The sequence below is a fragment of the Notechis scutatus genome, chromosome 4, assembly GCF_049901735.1.
Source record: "Notechis scutatus isolate UNSWTSFEM ecotype Mainland chromosome 4, rNotScu1.2, whole genome shotgun sequence".
Lineage (NCBI taxonomy): Eukaryota > Metazoa > Chordata > Lepidosauria > Squamata > Elapidae > Notechis > Notechis scutatus.
This window is the reverse complement of record NC_142012.1, coordinates 121,670,519-121,693,418: the sequence shown is the minus strand read 5'-3', so window position 1 is coordinate 121,693,418 and position 22,900 is coordinate 121,670,519. Positions and strand designations below refer to the sequence as shown.

General features: G+C 39.2%; 1 protein-coding gene across 2 annotated transcripts in view; it reads left to right on the top strand.

The window, feature by feature from the left end:
- The window catches only part of SUFU (SUFU negative regulator of hedgehog signaling), a 77,666-nt gene extending 62,203 nt beyond the window's left edge, over nt 1–15,463 (top strand). Inside the window, exon 12 of one of the 2 annotated variants that reach the window (XM_087964630.1) lies at nt 13,442–15,463. In XM_087964630.1, the coding sequence (XP_087820756.1) occupies nt 13,442–13,456 (15 nt within the window). In that variant the 3' untranslated portion in view covers nt 13,457–15,463. The remainder of the gene's footprint in view (nt 1–13,441) is intronic. The other variant, XM_087964631.1, reaches the window with a different exon arrangement.
- Nucleotides 15,464–22,900: the final 7,437 nt, after the last annotated feature.

The following is a 22,900-nucleotide window of genomic DNA, read 5'->3' as shown; positions in this document are numbered from 1 at the left end:
AGCTATGTAGAAAATCTGCAGTTTTGAGCAAGGGGAAGTGAACACTCCAGATACCTGCTTTTTTTTTGCATATAGAGACCATAGAACATATCTCTATAGTTAACATTAATCTGGACCTTTCCCAAAATGTTTTTTTCTTGGGAGTAGTTTTAGGCAGTACATTGGATCAGGTTGTTATGCCTTCTCTTGGGGAAATGCCTCTATAGTTGTTTCTTTCGCATTCATTTTGTTCTAGTTTTTTTTTTTAAATACTTGCATTGTTTCATTTTTATAACTCTTAAAAATAAACCAAATGAATATTGAACCATTTCAGTGTTAACCCACATTTTATGATATAGCTATATTTCACTGCAGATTTTAGGTGCTATTGGAGAATAGTGGAGTACATGAAGGGATTTATATCTGATAAAACATTAGGCTTTGCCTGACAAGCACAAGTTATTTAGAACATTTGGACTGGGGCGTAAAGGGAGGTGCAAGATAACAGCAAGAATGGGGCAATGATTTGTTCAGTCATTTAAAAAAAAGTTCTCTTCTGGGTACCCTGAGGCAGTTGCATCTGGCCTGTGCACACAGTTAATATTTCAACCGCTTTGAGGTTGAGCAGAATGTTAAATATCCACTGAGGCAGGAGAAGGCCCGAGGCAGTTTCTAGGGGCTGGCAACACACAGGCAACTATAGGCTTGCTTTTGCAAAACAGCAAAGTCTTGCGACTTAAGGCATCAGTCCAATAAACTGATAGCAATCCAACTAGTTAATAAGCAAAGATTCTTTCTTATCATTTTTATTTTTTTATACCATATCTTGTCAGTTTTGTACACAAAGATAAAATTTCATTTGGACAAAAAGACATGTCTCAGACATGTCCATGTAGTTTTCATTGCAGCAATATGAAATGGATTTTACTCCTTTCCGATGTTTTTTCAGCTACAGTCCTATTCCCCTGGTATTTCCTAAAACCTCCAATTCAAGTCTTAAGACAGCTGTACTTTGTTTTTACAGTTAAATACTGCAGTTTTTTCATTCAGATAACTTCTGCAACAATGAAAACACATTTTCATTTGTTTACCATAATAAGTTAAGTCATACATCAAACAAAATACCTGTTCTGTGGATGATGCATGACAGCAAACAGGAATTCTTTGGGGTGAGAAATGGAGGGGTACCATACTTTTAGCCACATTTTGTACATTCTGGTTGAGCTAAGTGAAGATATTGTGCTAAACAATAACATAAATTGATTTTGAATTAGCATCTAAGTGTAAATATGACTATAATAGTTTATTAACTACTGTTTGTGACAATCATTAATTCTTAAAAATGAACATAGCTGTGGTTCAAACAAAGTACAATTTATGAATCCAATTTAAGAGAAAAAGAGAAGGGTAAATCCCTAACATGTTTGATCCATTTACTTAGCCTTTTAACATCCTCCAACTTTGGGCAACATTATTCATCAAGTTATGGAGGGTACCCACCTGGTCTGGAAAGTGTGTCAATTTGATAAGTACTGTATTTGCATGACTGTGCCTGTTACAGGGTGAGTAATATTTCAGGATTTGAAGCATTCCTGTCATCTGCCCCAATAATTTTCTTTCTTTAGGAATGAAAACATCAGGAGTAACACATATAATTTCTGAGGCTAGGCTGTATGATATCCTTTTGGTGTCTGGGGGGCACTGTTCTTAGGGTCAGTTCACCTGAATTTGCTAAATCATTCACTTGATTCTAGGTGCTGTGCTACATGATTGTCTTATCAACCGCCTACACAAATTATGTTTGTGAAGCTTAGCCAGATTACTAAGTAACACTTCCTGGAACTTGTAGTGAGCATCTGTCTGGACATAATCTTTGGTTTCCTGCTTAAACCCATAAGGACCTTTTGCATGCAGAGTCTCCTGTTTAACAAAATTGTTATTGTTGAGGAGAATTGTTATTCTCCTCCTCCTCCATTAGCACTGTGACCTTGGCAAGCAACTGATCAGCCCTGGATTGGATGTTTTAGAAAGTAGGGGTTTTTTTTGTTTTTTGTTTTGTTATATCAGTTTGCATGATGTAACTATGAACTAAAACTATGATTACAATATATCACAGGGGGTCTTTAAGATAAACATGCCAGCCTCATTTGTGAGTCAAGGAAGAACTTCAGGATATATTTATTTTGGACTAGTTTAAATATAATTGATAGCATTCTCAGTATCAAATTGTGATTTCTGTTTTCTGATGCATTTCATTTTTGTCCTGTCCTTCCACCCCTTGACCCCCCTCTCTCAATTCACCCTGGATTTTATGATGAAAACTTAGGGGGTGGGTTTAACCATCAGTGAACATTCCACAATTAACCTAGAGGTTAGATATAAAGTCACTTCAGCTTTGGAAAGCAGGCTTTGAGGGAGGAAACAGATGAGAGAATATGCTGCTTTCTCCAGTAGTATGTGACTACAAATTACCTGAAGTCATCAGCTCTGTAGACAACTGTCTGCAATCTGTCTTCTCCTCCAGTACTAATGGCAAGCTGTGTTTGGCTTACATTTACCAAGAGCAATAATGGAGGATTATTTATTTATTTAACAAATTATATAGGCTCCAAATTCACCCACGTTAATTCCATAAAGTTATTTTTTATCCTTTTGATAAATTATAGAATGCAAAATTAAATATCTGAGCCAGTAAGACGTTTTTTTCCCCTTCCCAAACTAATCTACTCATCCTTGATTCAGCAACGAAAAGACAGAAACATTACCAGCATGAAATTTGCTGCCTCCGCTGCTGATCCCTATCCTGTCTATTGACTCTGTTCCCAGTCTTAGTCATCTGACTTCCCTCCAGGGAAATGAATGACAAAGCTTAATAACTTTACACACATTAAGACTGTCCTCAGACAGTGTCCGGAAAAAGGGAAAATGCTACTTCAGCACCAGTTAAAGTTGAGGAAAACTTAAATCTGATTCACTTATGGGCTGGGGTGGGCGGGCAAGATGACATAAGGTCTTTCCAGCAAAAAGATGGTTCCAAGATATGGTTGTACTATAGTCAGGTGCAAGTGGAGAATCTTGAGAACAGGGATGCAGTGATGTTAGTGATAAGATATATACTAGCGGTGGCTAACCTTTTTGGCACTGAGTGCCGAAACAGGAGCATGCGTGTGCGTGCCCCAGAAACCAGAGGAGCAGCTCTCCAACGCATGCATGCGTGGGCCGGAATCCAAAAGAGCAGCGGGCGATGGCTGGCATGCCCAGAGAGATGGCTCTGCGTGCCACTTCTGGCACAGGTGGCATCGGTTCATCATCATGGATATATACAATAGAGACAAATGGAGGAATTTACACAGATATCCAACCTGTGCTTACAAATTCAAGTTTGTAAGATGCTAATGTTCAACAAAAGTTACCTCTCCCATTTCTGTCATTCCCAGGCCAGCAGATCGATGGGCTTTGAAGCAAATGTACTTGGAATTGCTTAGAATCATCTCCTCTGGCTAACAAACTCAGTACTGCAGGAGACAAGGACATTAAGCATACTCTTTAGTTGATATTATTGTGAGTGGAATAACAACAAACAAGATCTAAAGGAAGATAATAACTTCCACGGGAGAAAATATGGAGGCAGTTCCCTGCTTTCCTTTGTCTAAATGCTCTTTGATTTGTGTAATACAATTAGAAGAGAGGAAATTCAATTGGTCAAGCTTTAGATCAGTCTTCTCCAATTTCCCACCCACTAAATCAGCTGACCTTAAAATCTACTGTATAATCCATGCATAGAGTTGAAATGCAGTACATCGTGAGAGTGTCAGAAGAAAATGATCTAGGTGAACAAATCCAGCTTCTCTGCAGTTCTCTGGACCATCATGTTAGACTGATGTAACTTTCTAACTTACATCAGTCCTACATTGTTTGAAATACATCCATTAAGAAGCAACTTTTAGAAGAACGAGGAATCTCTAAAACATATTTCAGATTTTATGTTCCTCAGAAAAGTACGCTAAGGGGACGTACACGCTGACTTGAAATGCAACTACTCTGAATAAATTATTTTCAATTTATTCGATCAGTTTAGTTCATTAGCCAGGATTTGTAGTGGGAAATGTTCTGGTTTGAATATGGTAAAACTAAGATCACAACTCACTTTGGCTTTGAAGTTCGCTGATAGTCTTGAGTAAGTCATACTTTACTTGGCCTAAAATTACCTATTAGGTTTGCTGTGGAGCACTGCACAGCACACTAGATTTCAGTATTGAGAAAGAAGCCAGCAGAAGATGAAGTTTCGTTTCCTTCAGACTAGAAGGTTGAACATTGTACATACTTTGCATAATTAAAGGTTGCTAGTTTATTTCTGATTTTTAAAAGAACTTGAGAAGCAAGACTAAGAAACAAAAAGGCACTGAATAGAAAACACTGGCTTAGGTGAAATAAAAACCTGATTATATGCATTCCTTTGCTTAACCAGTGCCTCCTTCCATACATTTGCTACATTAGCTTTCTTCAAGCTGGTCCCTTTCAAACAACTTAGATTTTATCTCTTACAGTTCTCAATCATTCATCCTAATTGTGAACTGAGGAAGCTAAAGTCAGGATAGTAGAGAGCTATATCACCTCCTTTGATGCGGCTCTTAGACATCCCCACATTATGCTGCTAAAATCTGGCAATAAAATCCTTGACCAGCATGAGGTTTATGTCCCCTAAAGGTAATATAGGTATGCACTCTCTCTGATTATGTTAGATCTGAGGTAGATCGGTTCGAATGAGATGCGAGACCATTCTAGTGAGTTCAGCTCTTTATTTAGAATAAGAACAGTCGGAGAAATCCAAGCCACGGCAGCCCTTCATATAGGCTGGCTCGCGGCTCGGCGGCCAATGGCAGCGCTTTGAATCTCCCACGATCCAATCGCGGTAGATTCTTAGCGCTCCAATCACGGCCGGTGTTTCGACCAATCAGGTCGCTGTCCGTCCGAACCAATCAGTTGTGAGGGTTTGGAGTATGCTAATATAGTACAGATTACTTCATGTACCTATTTCAAAGCTAAAGAATCCCCCAAGTCTTCCAAGAAGTAAAAAAAAAAAAGACTGCAAAACAGCATATGTGTAATGTATTAGAACATTGAGATATAATGTTATATGAATGTACTTATTTTATATATTTTAACCCACTTATTCTTCTTTCAAATCCCAAAGCAAGGATACCATCATTGACAAACCCTCAGTGTTTGATATTGTATAGCTCAATAGTGCTCTCTAGACCTTGTGGTAGTTGAACACATGCTGAGATTTCTAAATAAATGACATTCAGCTTTTATCCCACCCCCAACTTCCCAAAAGTCTCTTTCATGTTATGCTATTTATCCAGTGGTTCATCTGGTGAAAACTGGAGTGACTCATTATCTTTCCACCAAGGGTCCTTCTGCAGAAATTATACAGTCACCAGATACTTTCTTATTGATTGGCTACAGCCAAGCAGGCATCAAAAATAGTAGGCAGGCAGAACTCAGCAGGAGAACACATGAGGCCTGTGTGACTTTCTCTGCTGAGTTCTGCATGTATAATAAAACCAAAAGATAATTCCAGAACATGTGTAACCAAGATCGGTAACTTGGCTCTTATGATTGCATCTGGAATTCCGTTGGTATGATTGTTGCTTTAGAAACTTAAGAGAGGCTTTTATGATTTGTATCAGCCCTTTGAGGTAGGCTAGGTCAAGAAACATGCACTGCAGAAATTTTGAAATCGCTAATTTATTTTGAGGGTATTTAACAAACTCTTGACAGCTAGTAATGTCTCCTCCTGTGTCATCTTATATTAAATAAAATCAAGGCAGAGGTTTTTTGAGTTTCTTTCTTATGCTTGCTTGAATTTCTGCAGTCTGTCATCTTTTCACAAATCCAATCTTAATAATTCTTTGATACCTTCTTCAAGGTCATACTTAAATTCTTTTACAAGAGGGACATAAATATGCTGCAGTTTTCCAGAATGTATATTGCTAAATTAATGAAATTTATACATTTGTGGTTCAGTATCTAATTCCGTTGTTCCAGAAGAAACTGTAAAGGGGAAGTTAAGATCTAGAATACCTTGCAGAAATCAAAAGTGTCCTCAGGGCACTGGTGAAACAACTGTTTTTTGCCTTTGCTGATCCCTGGGTTTGGGACATCATTAATATGTCAGTAAAGCCTGGGATTTTTAATGGACGATAATCCTATACTGCTTGATCCTTATTGAAAGGAACCCCATGACTTGCAAAGAAAGATTTTAGTATAACTCTTTGTTTCATTTTTGTTGTAGAATCACAGTCTTTCTATACTTACCTGTGATCTTTCAAAGTCATGGCCCTGAGAGTGAATATGGTGGCCAATAGAATGAAAATGTTAGATGTTGGCAAGAAAAAGGGGTTTTTATTTACCACTTAAATTAGTCTTTTTTGATTGATTAACATTCTGGGCATCTGAAAGGATTTTAGTTTTGTAAGACTCTTGAAATAGGTTCTCATAAGGGATGGGAATGCAAGTTATATAGTCCTAGTTCTAAATCCATTGTTGAAGCAAACTAAAGCCTAGCCAAAGCAAGGACCAAACAGTTGCTTAAGATCCATTGAGCAGGATGAAATATATGTATTTCTGAATTTTTGAACTGGACAGAGAGCAGGCAGTCTTACCCTTATTCTTCCCAACATTTTCACATTTAGCTGGATGTTTCAGAGTACTCTTCTAATAAAGCAAGATCCCAATTCATGTGGAAAGCTATAGTCACTTTTAAAGGTGCAATAACCTCAGTTTCCTAACAGGCCTTCAACTAGACATTTGGAGGGGAATGTTAGCATGCATGCCTCATTCTCCAGTTGAGTCCTCAGTGCATGAAGCTCAATATTTGAAAAAGGCTTTAAGGATCTATGACCTTCCAGGTTTCACTCTCCACTTCACCAAACAGAATTATGTATTCATAGAACAGAATACAACACATAGAGCAGAATATAACCTTTCCCAGAATATAACCTTCCCCAAAATCTGTCGTCCAGATGCATTGAAAAACAATTTCAGAATTCCCAGGAAGCATGGCCTCGGGCAGTTTACATTGGAAAGCAGCACCAAGCTTAAGGAAACTGATATAGAAAGAGGGGGTGTTTGTAGGATATCTCTAACCAAATTGATCAATCCCACGTGAATGATCAAACTGCGGGCTATGCCAGTTGTATTCGGGCCAGTCACGTTGATTATCATCCAGCAGTAATCATTGTAGTGGTCTTTTCTTAATCTTTTTTAAAATCCCCATTGGGTCAGTCCTTGAGGAAGAACTGGAAGAAAATCTCACCTCTGTACTGCTTTATTCCAACTCCACCTCTCCCCCGCCGCCCCATGCCTAGGATTATAAAACAAAAACAAACAAAAAAGACCAGATAAGATGCTGCTTGGAACATCCTCATTTTTGCAGCTGTTCTAGCTTATTGGCTCTGCACCAGAGGCTGGACAGAGAACTAATCACAAATTAACCCCCTTTTCCAGATTAAGATGAGTCATGGATGGTTGGACTTATCCAGCAAGTAATCTTGGCCTCTCTCCTAACATAGCAATGGCTTCTCTGGGTTCAGACAATATAATGGGGTTACCAGTGACACGGCTTAGACTTTTGCATGAACACAGTCTAAGTAAGCAGGGTTGTCTGCTGGGTGGGCCAGAGAGAGCAGCTGCCTCCCTGAATTAATTGGACTGGTTGCAGGAGAATACAGAGGCAGCAAGAAAGTGCTTGCTTGCTTGCATACATGCTGCTTTAAATTTTCATCTTCTGATCCCTGAAAATCAGCTACACTGAAACCTGACTAAGGCCAACTGGCCCCTGCAGTGCTATGTTAACATCTTCCTCCCTGAGTCTCTCAGATCTCACTCAAAGTGGGGGGGGAGAAGACTGCCAGGCTGCTGCTGAGAGAGACACGGTACTAAAATGAAGGCTAACAAACTCTCAAAGCAAACTTAAGGTGGTAGTGATTGTGGATGGAGACTGGCCGGCTATACAGCTAAATGCTTATCAATCAATCAGAGTAGAGCTGGAAGGGACATTCGAGGTATTCTAGACCAACCTGCTCAAGCAGGGAGATCCTATACCAGTGGTGGGATTCAAATTTTTTTTACTACCGGTTCTGTGGGTGTGGCTTGGTGGGCATGGCAGGGGAAGGATACTGCAAAATCCCCATTCCCTCTCCACCCCACTAACCTGCTTTCCAGCTCCGTTCTCCTGTGCTGGGCAACAAAAGAAGACCCAGCCAATCAGCTGGGACTCGGGAGGCAGAGAATAGATGGGGGCGGGGCCAGTCAGAGGTGGTATTTGCCAGTTCTCCGAACTACTCAAAATTTCCGCTACTGGTTCTCCAGAACTGGTCAGAAGCTGCTGAATACTGCCTCTGTCCCTATACCATTTCAGACAAGTGACTGTCCTAGTGGTGGGATTCAATTTTTTTTTACTAATGGTTCTGTGGCTTGGTGGGTGTGGCTTGGTGGGCATGGCAGGGAAGGATACTGCAGAATCCTCACTCCTTCCCCACTTCTGGGGGAAGGTTACTGCAAAATCTCCTTCCCTCCCCACCCCACTAACCTGCTTTCCAGCTCCGTTCTCCTGTGCAGTGCAACAAAAAAAGGCCCAGCCGATCAGCTGGGACACGGGAGTCAGAGAATAGATTGGGGTGGGGCCAGTCAGAGGTGGCATTTGCTCAAAATTTCCTCTGCCAGTTCTTCAGAATTGGTCAGAACCTGCTGACTGGACTGTCCAGTCTCTTCTTAAAAACCTCCAGTGATGGAGCACTCACAACTTCTAATGGCAAGCAGTTCCACGGGTAAATTGTCATCACTGTTAGGAAGTTTCTCCTTAATTCCAGCTTGCTTTTCTCCCTGATTAGTTTCCACCCATTGTTTCTTGTCCTGCCCTCTGGTGCTTTGGAAAATAAGTTGACCCCCCTCCTCTTTGTGGCAACCTCTCAAATATGGGAATGCCGCTATCAGATCCTCTCTAGTCTTTCTTTTCTCTAGACTAGCCAAACCCAAATCCTGCAACCGTTCTTCATATGTTTTTGTCTCCAGGCCTTTAATCATCTTATTTGCTCTTTGCACCTTTTCCAAAGTCTCAACATCTTTTTCTTTGTAATGTGGTGACCAAAATTGGATGCAGTATTCCAGGTGTAGCCTTACTAAGGCTTTATAAAGCAGTACCAATCCTTCATGTGATTTTGATTCTATGCCTGTTTATACAACCCAGGATTGTATTAGTTTTTTGACTGCTGCCGCACACTGCTGGCTCATATTCAAGTGATCATCCACTAGGACTCCAAGGTCCCTCTCACAGTTATTGTATTTGAGTCAGGTTTTGCCTGCAGATTTGGAATCTGCCTTGTGGGTGAAGAGCTTGGCCCACTCAGCTGAGTTGAGTATTGTTTCTAGTGCTAGGTAGTAGATTTTTCCCTACCTGTGATTAAAACTAGAAAAACCTCCTACCTACCACACTATAATGTCTGTGCTATAACACTGAATTAATAGGATGCAGCTGGACAACCAGCTATGTCCATTCCTTTTCCTGGACACTCTAATTCCTTCCCCCTCCTACAACTTTCCAGCCAGTTTTCGTTCCCTACCCAGCCAGGATTCCACAGGGCTGACTGTGGGCTTGTTTGGGAGTTATGACTTACAGATTTTAACTGGGGATCTGATCTCATGCTTCTAGCTATTGTAATGTGTTTTTAAAGCTCTGGAATCTAGAGGTTGGTTTTCTTTTTTTCCTTTTAACATTTTAAATAGGATATTCTTTTCTCAGAAAAATACACATTTCAGGGAAGTACTTTGCTCAATGAATAATTAAATTTTGGAACAGCCTGCCACGTGATAGAAATGACCACTTGTTTAAGTAGGTTTATGCTTAATAGTTAAGTAGTTTTAATGCCCAGTTTTTCTGTAATTACCCAGTCAGAATGATATGATTTGAATTCAAACTGCCCGGATGGGAGAAACTAATGCCTCTTAACCTTGCTGGCGGGCCTTCAGAAGCCATCTGATTAACTTCTCTGATACATAGAAGGCAGGATCAGAAATAGATAGTGTGATCCAGCAGGACTGTATCTGCTTTTCTTAGGCATTATATTGAAGTTTGACCATTCTCACAAAAGCTCTATCTTAGAAATGTTGATTTAGTCTTAAATTTTGATTCAGTATTGATGTTGGTCTATATTTAGTTGTATCTCATGTTAATCCTGGTTAGAGTAGGCCCTACTGAAATATTGAGAGGAATTCTAACCAGATTCACTAAAAAGCATACCACGTTAAATGAACTAGAGTTAGTCCCAAATTAACACTGGGCTGCATGTATGCTTATCACTTTTGTCATAAGTAACTTTGAGATATAAGATTAGCTACTTTGGCAACAAGGCGTCTTATCTGAAACAATGGGAGGGTTTATTACTGTGAATGTTTGCCTGCCTTTATTAGGAACTAGTCTCCTAAGTGTCAGTTCTGCCAAGACCTTGAATGCTGTATTAAACCAGCTTATATATTGTGGAAGTCCAGAAATAAAACTGGCTGCACACATGGCAGACATGCTTAACCAATGGCTCAGTATAAACTATTAAAATATTTGAAGCTACTAATAATATACCATGTAATCAAGGAATGCTTACAATGTGTAGTTCTAAAAAAAAATCCATATTTTCGGTGAGACAAGGATAAAGAATGAGCTTCTTCAAAAAGAGGCAGAAAAGGGGAATTTTGAAAAGTGATTTATTGTAACAGAGTTTTCCTATATGCGAGGAAACTGAAATAAAAATAAAACTGAAGACGTCATGTTGGAGCTGCTTCTTGCCCCCGTGAAGCAGAAAAAGTATAAGATGCAACATTCATCGCATATCATAAGGAAACTGGCCCCAGTGTAACTTGAAAATATAGAAAATGAAAAAGAGCTTGCTTCTTTGATGAGGAAATGATTCTTGATTTAGGACAGGGTATAACAAAGAAGCACCTGTCTAGTCAGCATGCTGGGGTGATTTTGCTGATTAGATGTATGGAATAAAAAGAAAATCCTTATTTTTCACTCCTCTTTTCCAACTTGGTGCTGAGAATTCAGGAGGGTCTCCCTCCTTTTCTTGGAGAATTTAGCCAATTAAAAAAAGTCAACCCCAAATTCTGAAGCAGTCAATCATGTGTCAGAAGAAGAAAGGGTTTACCCCCCCCCCCACACACACACTTTTTCTGGGGTAAGGGGAAGGATGGATATTGTTTAGTGTAGTGATTGAATAGAATATGTAATGTATATTTACAGTGAAAAGAATATTTTCAGTAATTATTCCAAACATGGCATTGCTGAAGTGTTCAATAGCAGCTGGCATAGCAAGTGCAAACCTTGTTTAAGTAGCTTTTAGCCTAAGGGGGAAAAAACAAGATTTTAAGGGCAGATACTAATGCAGGTATCCCATGCTACATAAACTATAGTCTTGCTAAAATTCAATAAGCCATACAAATGTGGAGGTCTGGAGAAGATATTTGAACAATCTTAGATCGTGATGTTGATTATTTTCTGCCCCTAGTATGCATGCTGTAGATAGCCAGGATTTAAACATGATTAAAAATAGAGTTGCTTTTTTTAAAAAAAAAAATCACTGGGTAATAGATAAGCTTTTGTACTCCAGATATTAGATCTCTTTTTCTATTTTTTTTTTTTTTACAGCTAGTCTCGTTGGAAGAAAATGGTTTTAAGCATAATGACCTAGATTTTTATCCCAAGTCAATTATGATGGTTTCTGTAGATGTGTTTGTCTAACTGATTGATCTTGGCAGTCAGTGGCCTTGGTGAAACGCCCTTGTTGGTTGATGGCACATGATCACAGATATTTCAGCCTAATGAGAATTGTTTGCCTCAATAAAGTTGCAGTCATCACAAAGATGGCTGGAAGGCTGTTATTTCTTGCTGTTTTTATTTATTTTTTAATGTTTTTAAAATTAGAACTGGTTGTATCAGAATCTTGTAATCAAGAATAACATTGGGTAGGACTACCAGATCTGTGCTACAAATACCCAGATGATCATTAAATGGCAGCAGACAGAATCTTTCCTGCCATTTAGTTGTTATCTGAATCTTTGCAGTCCAAATTTTGTAGACCTAGAGTGGGTATGTTTTCCTATGTGTAAAAGGGAAATAACAAATAGGAAATACTACTGTATTTTGAAATTCTAAGTGCAGCTTTAATAGCAACAGGTGAGGTTAGTATGCCTTTAAAACAACTCTACAATTGAAATTCTAGATATACGTTTGTGGATTTTATTTATTTTTATGCTTCATTCTGGTTTTTACCACAACTTTGCCTTAACATATAAATAGTAAGCAATGCTGGATTGACCAGCGACCCAATTGAAGTCTTTCTGAAAGTATTATCTTTGCATATTAAATGTGTGAGCTTTCTGCCCCTTCTCTCTCTGCTCAACTTCTAAGACTAAGGTTTTAGAAAGACTGATAGATCTAAAATTACAATGAACATTGTTTATAGCAACACTTCTGTGCTAGCAGGCTTTTGAGTTGGAAAGTAAGTTTGCACACACTTCAACAGAATCTAAGAAGCATCTATAGCTATTATGCAACACTGTTCCTTTGTCTTTTAAGAACCCAGCAAAGAACAATTTACTTGATCCTTATAAAAGTTGTTAAGAGGAGTATCAGTGAGAGAATGCAAAACAATCAGCCTCAAGAATGCCCAAGCCAGAGGTTACATGGAATTGCCATCTTGAGATTGTGAGTGAGCTCCTGCAGTTTTAAGAGCTGCAGAGAAGGAAAAATCTTCCATGTTCTTGCAGTGATGCAGAAATTGCCAATGACAGCAATTTTACATGATAATCTTTCCTTGATACTTGGTGCTAGCAATACGGTTCTCAGATAAAACTTCAAGGATATGAATTATTGCTTGTTCAGTGTAACTGTTTTCCTATGATACACTGAATCAAACTAGCCAATTAAATTTGAGCTTTTGGGGTTGTACAATCATCAGCCCATAGTAGCTTATGGTTCAACGAATCATGAACCCAGTAATGTTAGTTAATTAAGAATGGCTAAGCTAAGCAGATATCCTGTGTGAACATAGACAGTTTTGCTAACTTGAACTAGTGTTTCTCAGGTTGGTACCTTCCAGATGTATGAGATGCTCGTGTCTGATTGCTTTCTCAGCTTTCTCCAAACTAAGAGAGTATCAAATGGGAAAGATTAACCTGTATACCAGATTTCTTCAAACTTTTTTCAATATTTATTTATTTATTTGATTAAACTTTGATTCCAGATGGGTCTGTCAGGACTTCCAAAATTTACATCTCTGTCTCTATTTTGGGGGATTTGTGGAGTCTGGAGGGCATGAATTTGGGGAAGGCTAATGTCTTTGTCTATATATATATATTTGAAGACAAGGATACCTAAACATCTCCTTTTCTCTCCCCAAATCAGAAACATCAGAAATAAAGCAGAAGTGAATATGGTAAGTGGTGCCCTTTTGATGCCCAGTCTACTGTTCCAGTTAGGCTGAGTCTTTCCTTCTTTCAGAGAACCCTCCAGAATAAAAGTGGAGAGACTGATATGTTCATAAAATAATACAGCTTTGATAATGATCAATTGTTTAAATAGGTTTTAAAGGCTACAGCAAAGGCTTACAATATGATTGCTTATAAAAGCACTTTAAACTTGTTATTGGAATTTTTGAAAGTACTGTTGTGCAAAGAGTTCTAAATAGTGTTTGCAATTTGGAAGCATGGACTTAAGAATAGGGACTTTTTGATTATGGTGGCAAAAATGAGTATGCCTTTACCTGCACAGGAAGTGAACCTGCATCTTGCTGTTTTCCCCCCAACTGGCATGCACAGCATATTATATATTCCTATCTTCTACTAGCTGGGGATAATAATGTAAAAGGTAGAAAAGATCTGAAGGATACCAGATTGGAGAAGACTGCAAAGCTGTTAGATTTGTATCACTGAGGAATGGACATGTAGTCTGGTTTCCTAAAATGTTTTTTTTTTGTCAGTTCAGATCTCAGAAAATGGGCATATAATACAAATATTCAGAGATATTTTTCCTATTCATGAGCAATTAATAGCTGAAGAGACGCACATACACGTCAAATGCAAGATGGTTTTAAGCCTAACATTTTTATCTGTAAAATTTTAGAGTTTGCAATAAAATGTATTTTTAATCTGATGTTAAGATCAGTACTTTTCTTGTGAAATGAATTAAGTTGATTTTTAATACAGTGTTCAGTGGTGCTTCATCAAACTGAAGTGAGAAAACAGACAATGTGCCATTTTTATTAATTGGATAAAGAGGTGAAGGGAATGAATGCGAGTGATCTGGCTAATATTCTAGAATGCAGAAAGAATATTAACAGCTATTTTGATTGTTTATTAAAATGTGCTGGAATTAAGAGAATGGGATCTAATAAAAAAGTAAAAATATCTTTGTTTAGAAAAAATGAATGAAATACATAGGCACAGATAATAAGCATAGGGATAGGAAATGGTATATCTGGTTTGGTAATCATAAATGTGTGAAAAGGATCGACAGTGTGATATGTCTAGAAAAAAGGTAAATTATCTTAGGCTGCATCAAATACAAATATTGCATTAAATCACTTTCTTCTGCTTTATTGAGATTCTAACCTTGAATATTGTGTTCAGTTCTCAGTAGAACAGTTTAAGATGACTCAGACAAATAGAGAAACATAAAGAATGGTTATAAGGATTATCAAGTGAATAGAAATTTAGTCCCAAGACAAGTTTTTAAAAAGAGTCTTAGGAAATGGCTATTGTGCCAAAGTGAAACTCATGATAATAGTTTTAGACTGAAAGAAAGTACATTTCATTTGATTGTGCAACCAATTACCCAAAGAGGTGGTGGGTTCCTCTTTCTGGGTGTGTTCAAGCAAAGAGTGACCAGACAACAGAAAGATATGCCTTAGTTTGGGTACTTGTATGAGAGGAAGATGCACTTGCTGACTTAAATGGTTCTTTTCATCTCAAAGATTTCATGAATACTTGCCTATACATACTTTGAGCAAAGCAACAATTGGCAAACATTACAATGCTTTTGTTAATGTGTGTGTGTATGTATGTACACCAGAGGTGGTATTCAGCAGGTTCTGACCAGTTCTGGAGAACCGGTAGCAGAAATTCTGAGTAGTTCAGAGAACCGGCAAATCCCACCTCTGACTGGAGATTTTACAGTCTCCTTCCCCTGCCACGCCCACCAAGCCACGCCCACAGAACAGGTAGTAAAAATATTTGACTCCCACTACTGATGTACACGTATGTATGTGTGTGTGTGTATTCATTAACAAGACCTGTGCCAAAGTCAGCTTACAAGGAAAGTCAACTAATACAAACCTAATATCAACAATACATTTTATTTTAAATGAGAATTTATACAATATCCATGAAGCAATTAACGAATTGTTGACAAATAAATGCATTAATAATTTGTATGTCTGAAGAGGATTATCTGGATAACCTCTTGCGTAGCCTACAGCTGGAGTGATTCTTGATTGAATGATTTTTCTGAATAGGTTTTTCTGCCCCAGGATACCTGGTCAGAGGACACCCAAATAGTTCTGGCAAAGCTTTCAGTGTGCTTCCTTTTGTTTGGCAGATTCCATGGGCTTCCATTGTTTGGCCTTGTGAATGACAAGGAAGTTGCCATATAGACTGTTCTGCCACAGGGCCTCCCTCCCAACTGTGGAATGCACTGTTGCAGAAGTCTGGGGAAATGTGCTTTGTTGCAGTTGTAGAGACAAGGTCAGGGTGGAGACAAGAGAGCTGGAGTTCTATGTTAGCTTGAGGCTTGAAAGACTCCACTAGAAACATTCTGAGCAGCAGCATTTTTGGCGTATTAAAGCTGCAAACTTGTATCTGTCCTCGTAGATAGATGTGTAGATTTTTGTAAGGTAGCGCTCTCAGAAATGCTGCCTATTCTGCATGCAAGGCCAACTGGGCAAGCATAGCTCAAGGGTGTTAATATATGGAAAAAGCAGAGGTTTCATGGCAGGTGGTGAAGTTATTTATTTAGATTTGTTACGTTTATATTATATATACATTTATTTCCACCAAAACTGCATATATATTTACTTCTTCTTCCCCTTTTTCTCACACTAACAATTCTTTGAGTAAGTGGGTTGAAAGACAGTCGCTAGCCTGATGTCACCCAGTGAGCTTCCATAATTTAGGAAGAACTACCATGCTGGCTCTGTTAGGCACTGAGAGGCATTTTTAGAAAAGACACATAGATATTTTAGAAAATGTAGGGAACGGGGCCAATGTTAGAAGTGGCTTGTTAAGTGACTATAACAGACAAGAAATAAAAAGAAGGAACAGATGTTAATTCTCTTACAACTCTGGGAATCTCAAATAAATGAGAATCTGCAGATTCAATGCACATGGACATTATTAGGTTGTGTGTGGTTTTTTTTGCCAAAAATGACATCTGAGGCAATCAATACCTTCTCTGGCAATATACTCTGTGTGTGTGTGTGTGTGTTTATGTATGTATATTTATATTTCTGGTTTTGAACTAAATTGGACATTGTTTTGCACCTAAACCATCATCATATGGCATTAAACTGAATGTTTCAACTGATGACTATTAATATAAGTTGCCTGTGACTTTGAGATTCCCCACCTGACCAGAAGCCAAAAGGATGCAACCTCAAAGATTTTTCATATATTGACAGAAAAGTCTTTTGTGAGTCAAAAATTCTAAAAAGTAAAGAGCATACTGTGAAATATAAGTGTACCAATTTTTGTTTTTTTTTCTATGAAACTGGACCATTTCATTGTCGCAGAACTGGTAGAGTGTTCCATTAACCAGAACACCAATATTTGCCTTTATTATTTTGCATATCTTTAATATTCAAAATGTATAAAGAATTGTGGGACTCAGAAATTGACTTGACCTCCACAGGTGAATTTGCAACTGAGGACATGTCCTTCACAATTTTTCTTTTTTTCCAGTTGGTGTTTCATAGGAATCACCGCTCCACAAAGTGCAAGTTGGTATATAGAATTATTCAAGGCTCCATTTTGTCCCTAATGTTTGTTAATACATACCCAAAACTCTGGGAGAGATCATCAGGAAATTTGGACCCATATGTTATGCTGATGGTACTCAAACCTGTGTCTCCACCTCATCAAATAATTGTATGCCATCTTTGAAATGTTTGTCTTATGAACAATAATAGGTTGGATGAGGGAAAATATTTAAAACCAAATCCTGATAAGATAAAAGCACTTATTGTGGAAGATAATAATTTTAGGTTTGTAATAAACCAGCCTGTTCTTGATGGAGTCGTATTTTCCCCAAAAAGAGCAGGGGTGCAGCTTGCGAGGGATGCTGGATCAGGCCTTTCCCTGGTTCCCTGTGTGGAGCTGGTGACCAAAGAGCTTTTATCCGCCTTGAATGTTACATCAGCTATGCCCATTGTTAGGTAATGATGACTTAAAGGTAGGGATGCATCCACTGGTAACCTCCAGAAAGCGCTCTATGTTGTACACACATGATGTGCTCTACATAGGGCTGCACAAATTGCTCATTACTTTTAAAGCCCTAAATGACAAATCACAGGAATACATTAAACCATGCCTTGCTAGAAGTTAGTCTATCCATCTAGTCCAGTCATCAAATGAGTGAAAAAGGTTCCCTCCACTTGTGAGGTTTACATGTTATAGGTGAGACAACAAGCTATCTCTTTAATGAGAGATATATTTTTTTTCTCCTTCATGCAAAACACTAGGACCAAGGAATATACAGTGAAGCTGATGAGAAAATGATTTAAAATGGGAAAAATAAAATATAGCACTGTATTATTCAGTGCATAATTCAATTGTGGAATTTGTTGCCATAAGACATAATGATACTTGCAAAGTAGATGGCTTTATAGGGTGTGTATGTATGTGTGTAGAGTGGTTAGTTTTGGACCCTCAATATTGCCTCCAGGTTGGAGACCCTTCACATGCAAGTGGCAGGGGACCATCAGTAATAGAAGAAGATGATGTTAAAGACCCAAGTTTGAATTTTACACTTTCTTACACTATTTCTGAAGAGGTTCATATATCTTCAGTCTCTAATCCAGTCAATATCAAATCCAAAATTGCAAGCTGTATAAGATTCACTCTAGGGTATGGATGACAAATTCACAGTGGATAAAGGACATGCCAGGCTAGGGTGTAATAACTTTTGGGAACTTGTTAAATGTCAGCCTAGCCTGTTTTATCCCTTTTACCAGCACAGTGCACTGGTAAACTCAGGTCCAGTCTTTGTCACTTCTCATTTTCCACTAACTCATTTTGCGTTAACATTGCTACCGATGTCTCATTTTGCACCTCCGTTCCAGATCAGCTTCGTAAATCAAGGAACCCTTCTGGTTATATGCCCAAGAAAAGCACTCAGGAATAATCTTATCAAATGTGTGGGTGACTTTTGCATTCCAGACAACAATCAGATACCCACAGAACTCCTCATTAACTCATTTGGAAAGTTCCCAAGAATCTTTTGGGATCCAAGAGAATCTATAAGTTGCCCAAGAAAAAACAGTTTAATGGGTTCATTCCCTCCTACAAACTTTGGTTACTAATGCCAGTTCAATGCAACATCATAATGATCTGTCCATGACACAATTGATTGTTGTGAACTTCCTCCCTCTTCGGATTACATATTAATTGTTCTAAGGTGAAGCTCTTTCTGTTGCCAAAGCATAGAGTATCCAAGTCACCCTCCTTCTCTACCCTGGAGTCAGGGCTGGTGTACCACTCACAATCTGTCTGACAAATTTTGTTTTGTCCACTCAGAATTCCATATCCACACCAAGGCTGTTTTGTTCCTCCAGTGCTAGACATGGAGTAGGTCTTATTATGAACAGGCCTGACTTTCAGCAGAACTAGTCAGGCTGAGGCTTCCAATGATCCAGCACCAAAAGCCTTGGGTTGAGGCTGGGGAGCAGGAAGTGGGATGAGAACCAGATTTTATCTCTTTCTTCTCTGTAATGGCTTGCCCTCTGCCTTCTCATGTACCCCTCTGCTAGTTGTACCCCTCTGCTAGCTTCACTGACATTCAGTACATCCACTTGCCCCCTTCTTTTGTTTAGTTATCACTCCTACTTCTGAATCTAAAATGGCTGCCATGAATCTTTCATCTTTCAAGGCTCCCAACAATGAGCATTGCAAAAACAGTTGCCCAAGCCAATCTACTACATGGGGGGAGAAGAGGGAAGGGAAACATCTCTTATACTGTCCATTCAGTGATCAAGTCTGTCTAAGTTGCAAATAGAAGCAAATAGGGTGCCTGTTCTCAGTATTTCATTAAGTGCGTATGTGTTGTGGTTCCTCTGGGGCAGTGGTGGGATTCAGCCAGTTCGCACCACTTCAGGAGAACCAATTATTAAGTTTCTGAGTAGTTTGGTGAACTGGTTGTTGGAGGAAATTAGGGAAGAGAACTGGTTGTTACAGTATTTGAATCCCACCACTACACTGGGGTGTTTTGCTCAACCCTCTAGCACCCCATCCTGTAGAGATGTTGAAACCTAAGCCATCTTGTTTGATAAGGAGTTGTAAAACTTTGAGATATCAAATTCAAAGGAAGAAAAACAGATAGGACAGCTTTAGAATCACAAAGGGGGGGGGTTTTTTTTTTTTTTGGGGGGGGGTCTCCACCCCCGGGCCAGCGAGGGGGAGGACTCGGGTCCAAAAAAAATTTTTAAAAAATGGCGCTTTCTTCGCGTGAATGCTGGGATCAGGTCAAGGAAAAGAGGGAGGGGCCCGCCGTCCGCCCCGTCGCTTTGGTTTCCTGCCATGTTCCTCTCAGTCGCTTGCTCTCCCAGCCCAGGAAGAACTGCTCAAGGAGCTTTTCGCGGCCCAGCTCCCGCCGTCACCCCCACCGCCTCCAGTCTCCAGGCCGGCCTGCCGCCTGCCTTCGTTTGTTTCGGGAGCAGCTTCGGCTGAGAATAATAACTATTTGCCTCTTTTTATCAGCGAAGCTGCTCCGAAACAACCAGAAACGGGGCAGGCAGGCAGGCAGAAGCGAGCACTGGATTGTTCTGCGGGCGGCGCGGTGGGGTGAGGGGTGAACGGGCGCTTCGGAGGAGCTGCGGTGACAGGAAAAGCCACCACCCCCGGCTTCTTTGAAGCAGTTTCTTCCTGGGCTGGATGTTAGAGGTCCATCGTAACTCTGAGCGATCCCTAAACAAGGACTACAGGAGCTTCCTAGGAAAACACACTGACTAAATGCTCCTCATTCAATTCCTGTTTTCACCAAACAGAGATAAGAGAAACATCTGCATGAAATTTTGTAGCTACACATCTGGGCAAGACCTAGAACTAGAGAGACTGCAGTCAGGTGTCTTTAATGCTAGTTGTAGGGTAAACATAAAAGTTTTGGGAATGGAAAATAGAATCTCTCTCTCCCCCCTTGAAAAAGTGTTTCTGCTTGAAACTGGTCCCTGGTACAAAAAGGTTGGGGACCACTGCTCTAGTGGGTAAAGTAGCGTTCATTTTGTGAATGTCCATGTTTTTATTAAAAGTCACAAAGGTGAGCTCTTACCAGGAACGAAAAAAATAGCTGTCATGTTTATATTTTACAGCTTTCATCTTCAGTAAGTGTTAATACTTGCAGTGCATCCCATTTCTGATTGTGGAAACAGAGATGAACTGGATTTTGAAAAATGATCAATAGTCAACATGTGACACTAGTAACATTTTCTGCAAGGCCTATTAGTAGGTATGGTCCAAATCTCTTACTTCCTATTATTCTATAGTATTAGTATCTGTAATTCAACTAATAATATGAGCCACATGGTACAATGGTTAGAATGCAGTACTGCAGGCTAATTCTGCTGACTGCCAACTACCAGCAATTTGGCAGTTGGATTCTCACTGGCTCAAGGTTGACTTAGTCTTCCATCCTTCCAAGGATGGTAAAATGATGACCCAGATTGTTGGGGGCAATATGCTGACTCTGTAAACTGTTTAGAGAGGGCTGTAAAAGCACTGTGAAGTGGTATAGAAGTCTGCTATTGCTATCCTTTTATTGTAGGTCACTTGAATAACCAATATCTTCATTAAATTAACATTTCTCTTTTATGAAATAATTAAAATCATGAATCAGTGGCACAGTATATTTGTAGGCTTTATTGCCAAAACCAAAGATATAGCTGTAAATTGTTTTGTGTGGTGTATGTATGTACCATATATAGGTATGTACATATTATGTATGTATGTAAGTTTGTGGAGGGTCTTTCCCGCTTGTGTGACCGCAGAACCTATTTTTTCTTCTTCTGTGTCTTCCTGTTGTTGTCTTCATCTCAGCTCTAGCCTACACCTAATTATCTTGAGCTGTTTCGTTTTTAGCAGAGCACAAGTCATAGCAGTTTCATTGTAGACAAAAATCTAATGTGTTTCACCAACCATTCTCTTACAGGTACTGTAGATGGCTCTAGCAGGTAATCAATTAAATATGAGCCAGCAGAGTGTGGCAGCAGCCAAAAAAAGCCAATGCAATCCTAAATTGCATTAACAGAAGGATTGAATCAAGATTGAGAGGTACTAATGCTACTCTATAAAACCTTAGTAAGACCACATCTATAATACTGAATCCAGTTTTGGTCACCATGCTATAAAAAAGATAATGGTGACATGATAGCAGTGTTCCAATATTTGAGGGGCTGTTACACAGAGGAAGGGGAGAATCTATTTTCCAAAGCATCTGAAGGCCAGACAAAGAACAACGAATGGAAACTGATCAAGGAAAGATTCAACCAGAAGGGAGTTTTGACTAGAAATGAGGAGAAGTTTTCTGACAGTGAGAACAATCAACCAATGGCTTGCCTTCAGAAATTGTGGGTGCTTCATCACTGGAGGCTTTCAAAAAGAGACTGGATGTCCACTTGTCAAAAATGGTATAGGGTCTCCTGCTTGAACAAGGAGTTGGACTAGATGACCTACAAGGTCCCTTCCAAGGTCCCTATTATTGTGTATTCTGTAGATCACCTGGGATTTACTGACTACTCTGGACTAGCAGGAGCATGTTAAATTGTCTAGCTTCTGGGTATTTTCTTGTAGGACCATTGTGCTTTTTTTCATTTTTCAAAGTAGGCTTTCCTTTACCTGCTATATCTGATGGATAAAAATACCCCCATCTCTTTTTCATCAGTCATTCTTCCAGCCTGGGATCAGCTGCCAGGGCTGGAAAAAGCAGAGGCAATGAGAGGTGTCTCTTTCAAAGCCCCAGTAGATGCATGCATATACATCAGTAGGTAATTAAACCCCAGGTTGGGAGAAGTGGCAGGAGAACTCAGGAAGTAAATGCTGATAGATGCAGTCCTGAGATTGGAAGATAGTTTTTCCACTCAACGTTGATAATGTTGAGAAGAGAGGAGTTGACAAATTCCCTTCCTGGAAAAGGACACCATGCTATGGCCATTGTCAGACAATTAGGACTGACAATGGGGACAGCAAAATTTAATTGGAATACTTTTTTTCTGGCTCACAGATGGGAGAAGAGCCCTTGGAGTATGTTGATTGCATTTTATTGTGTCACTTACATGCATTTGAATTCTTCCCCAAATAATCCATACAACATATTTAACATTGGAAGATCTGTCTATATAACTGGAAGATTTTTACAGGCTCACTAATATTGCTGTCCTCTATAGGTAGAATAAGTCATAGCAAATTCCTTTGGGCTTATTATAAACAACTGGCTATGTAGGATGGTCCTGGAGTAATTCTGCAAACCAAACTGCCTCATTCCTTTAATCTTGAAGTGTGAAGGTGGGAAAGATGGACTTGTTAAAGTACTATTTCACATAAAATGTAGTCTAACCAGAGAGACACACATAGACAAAAAGTAACATAGCAGATATGCTCATATTAA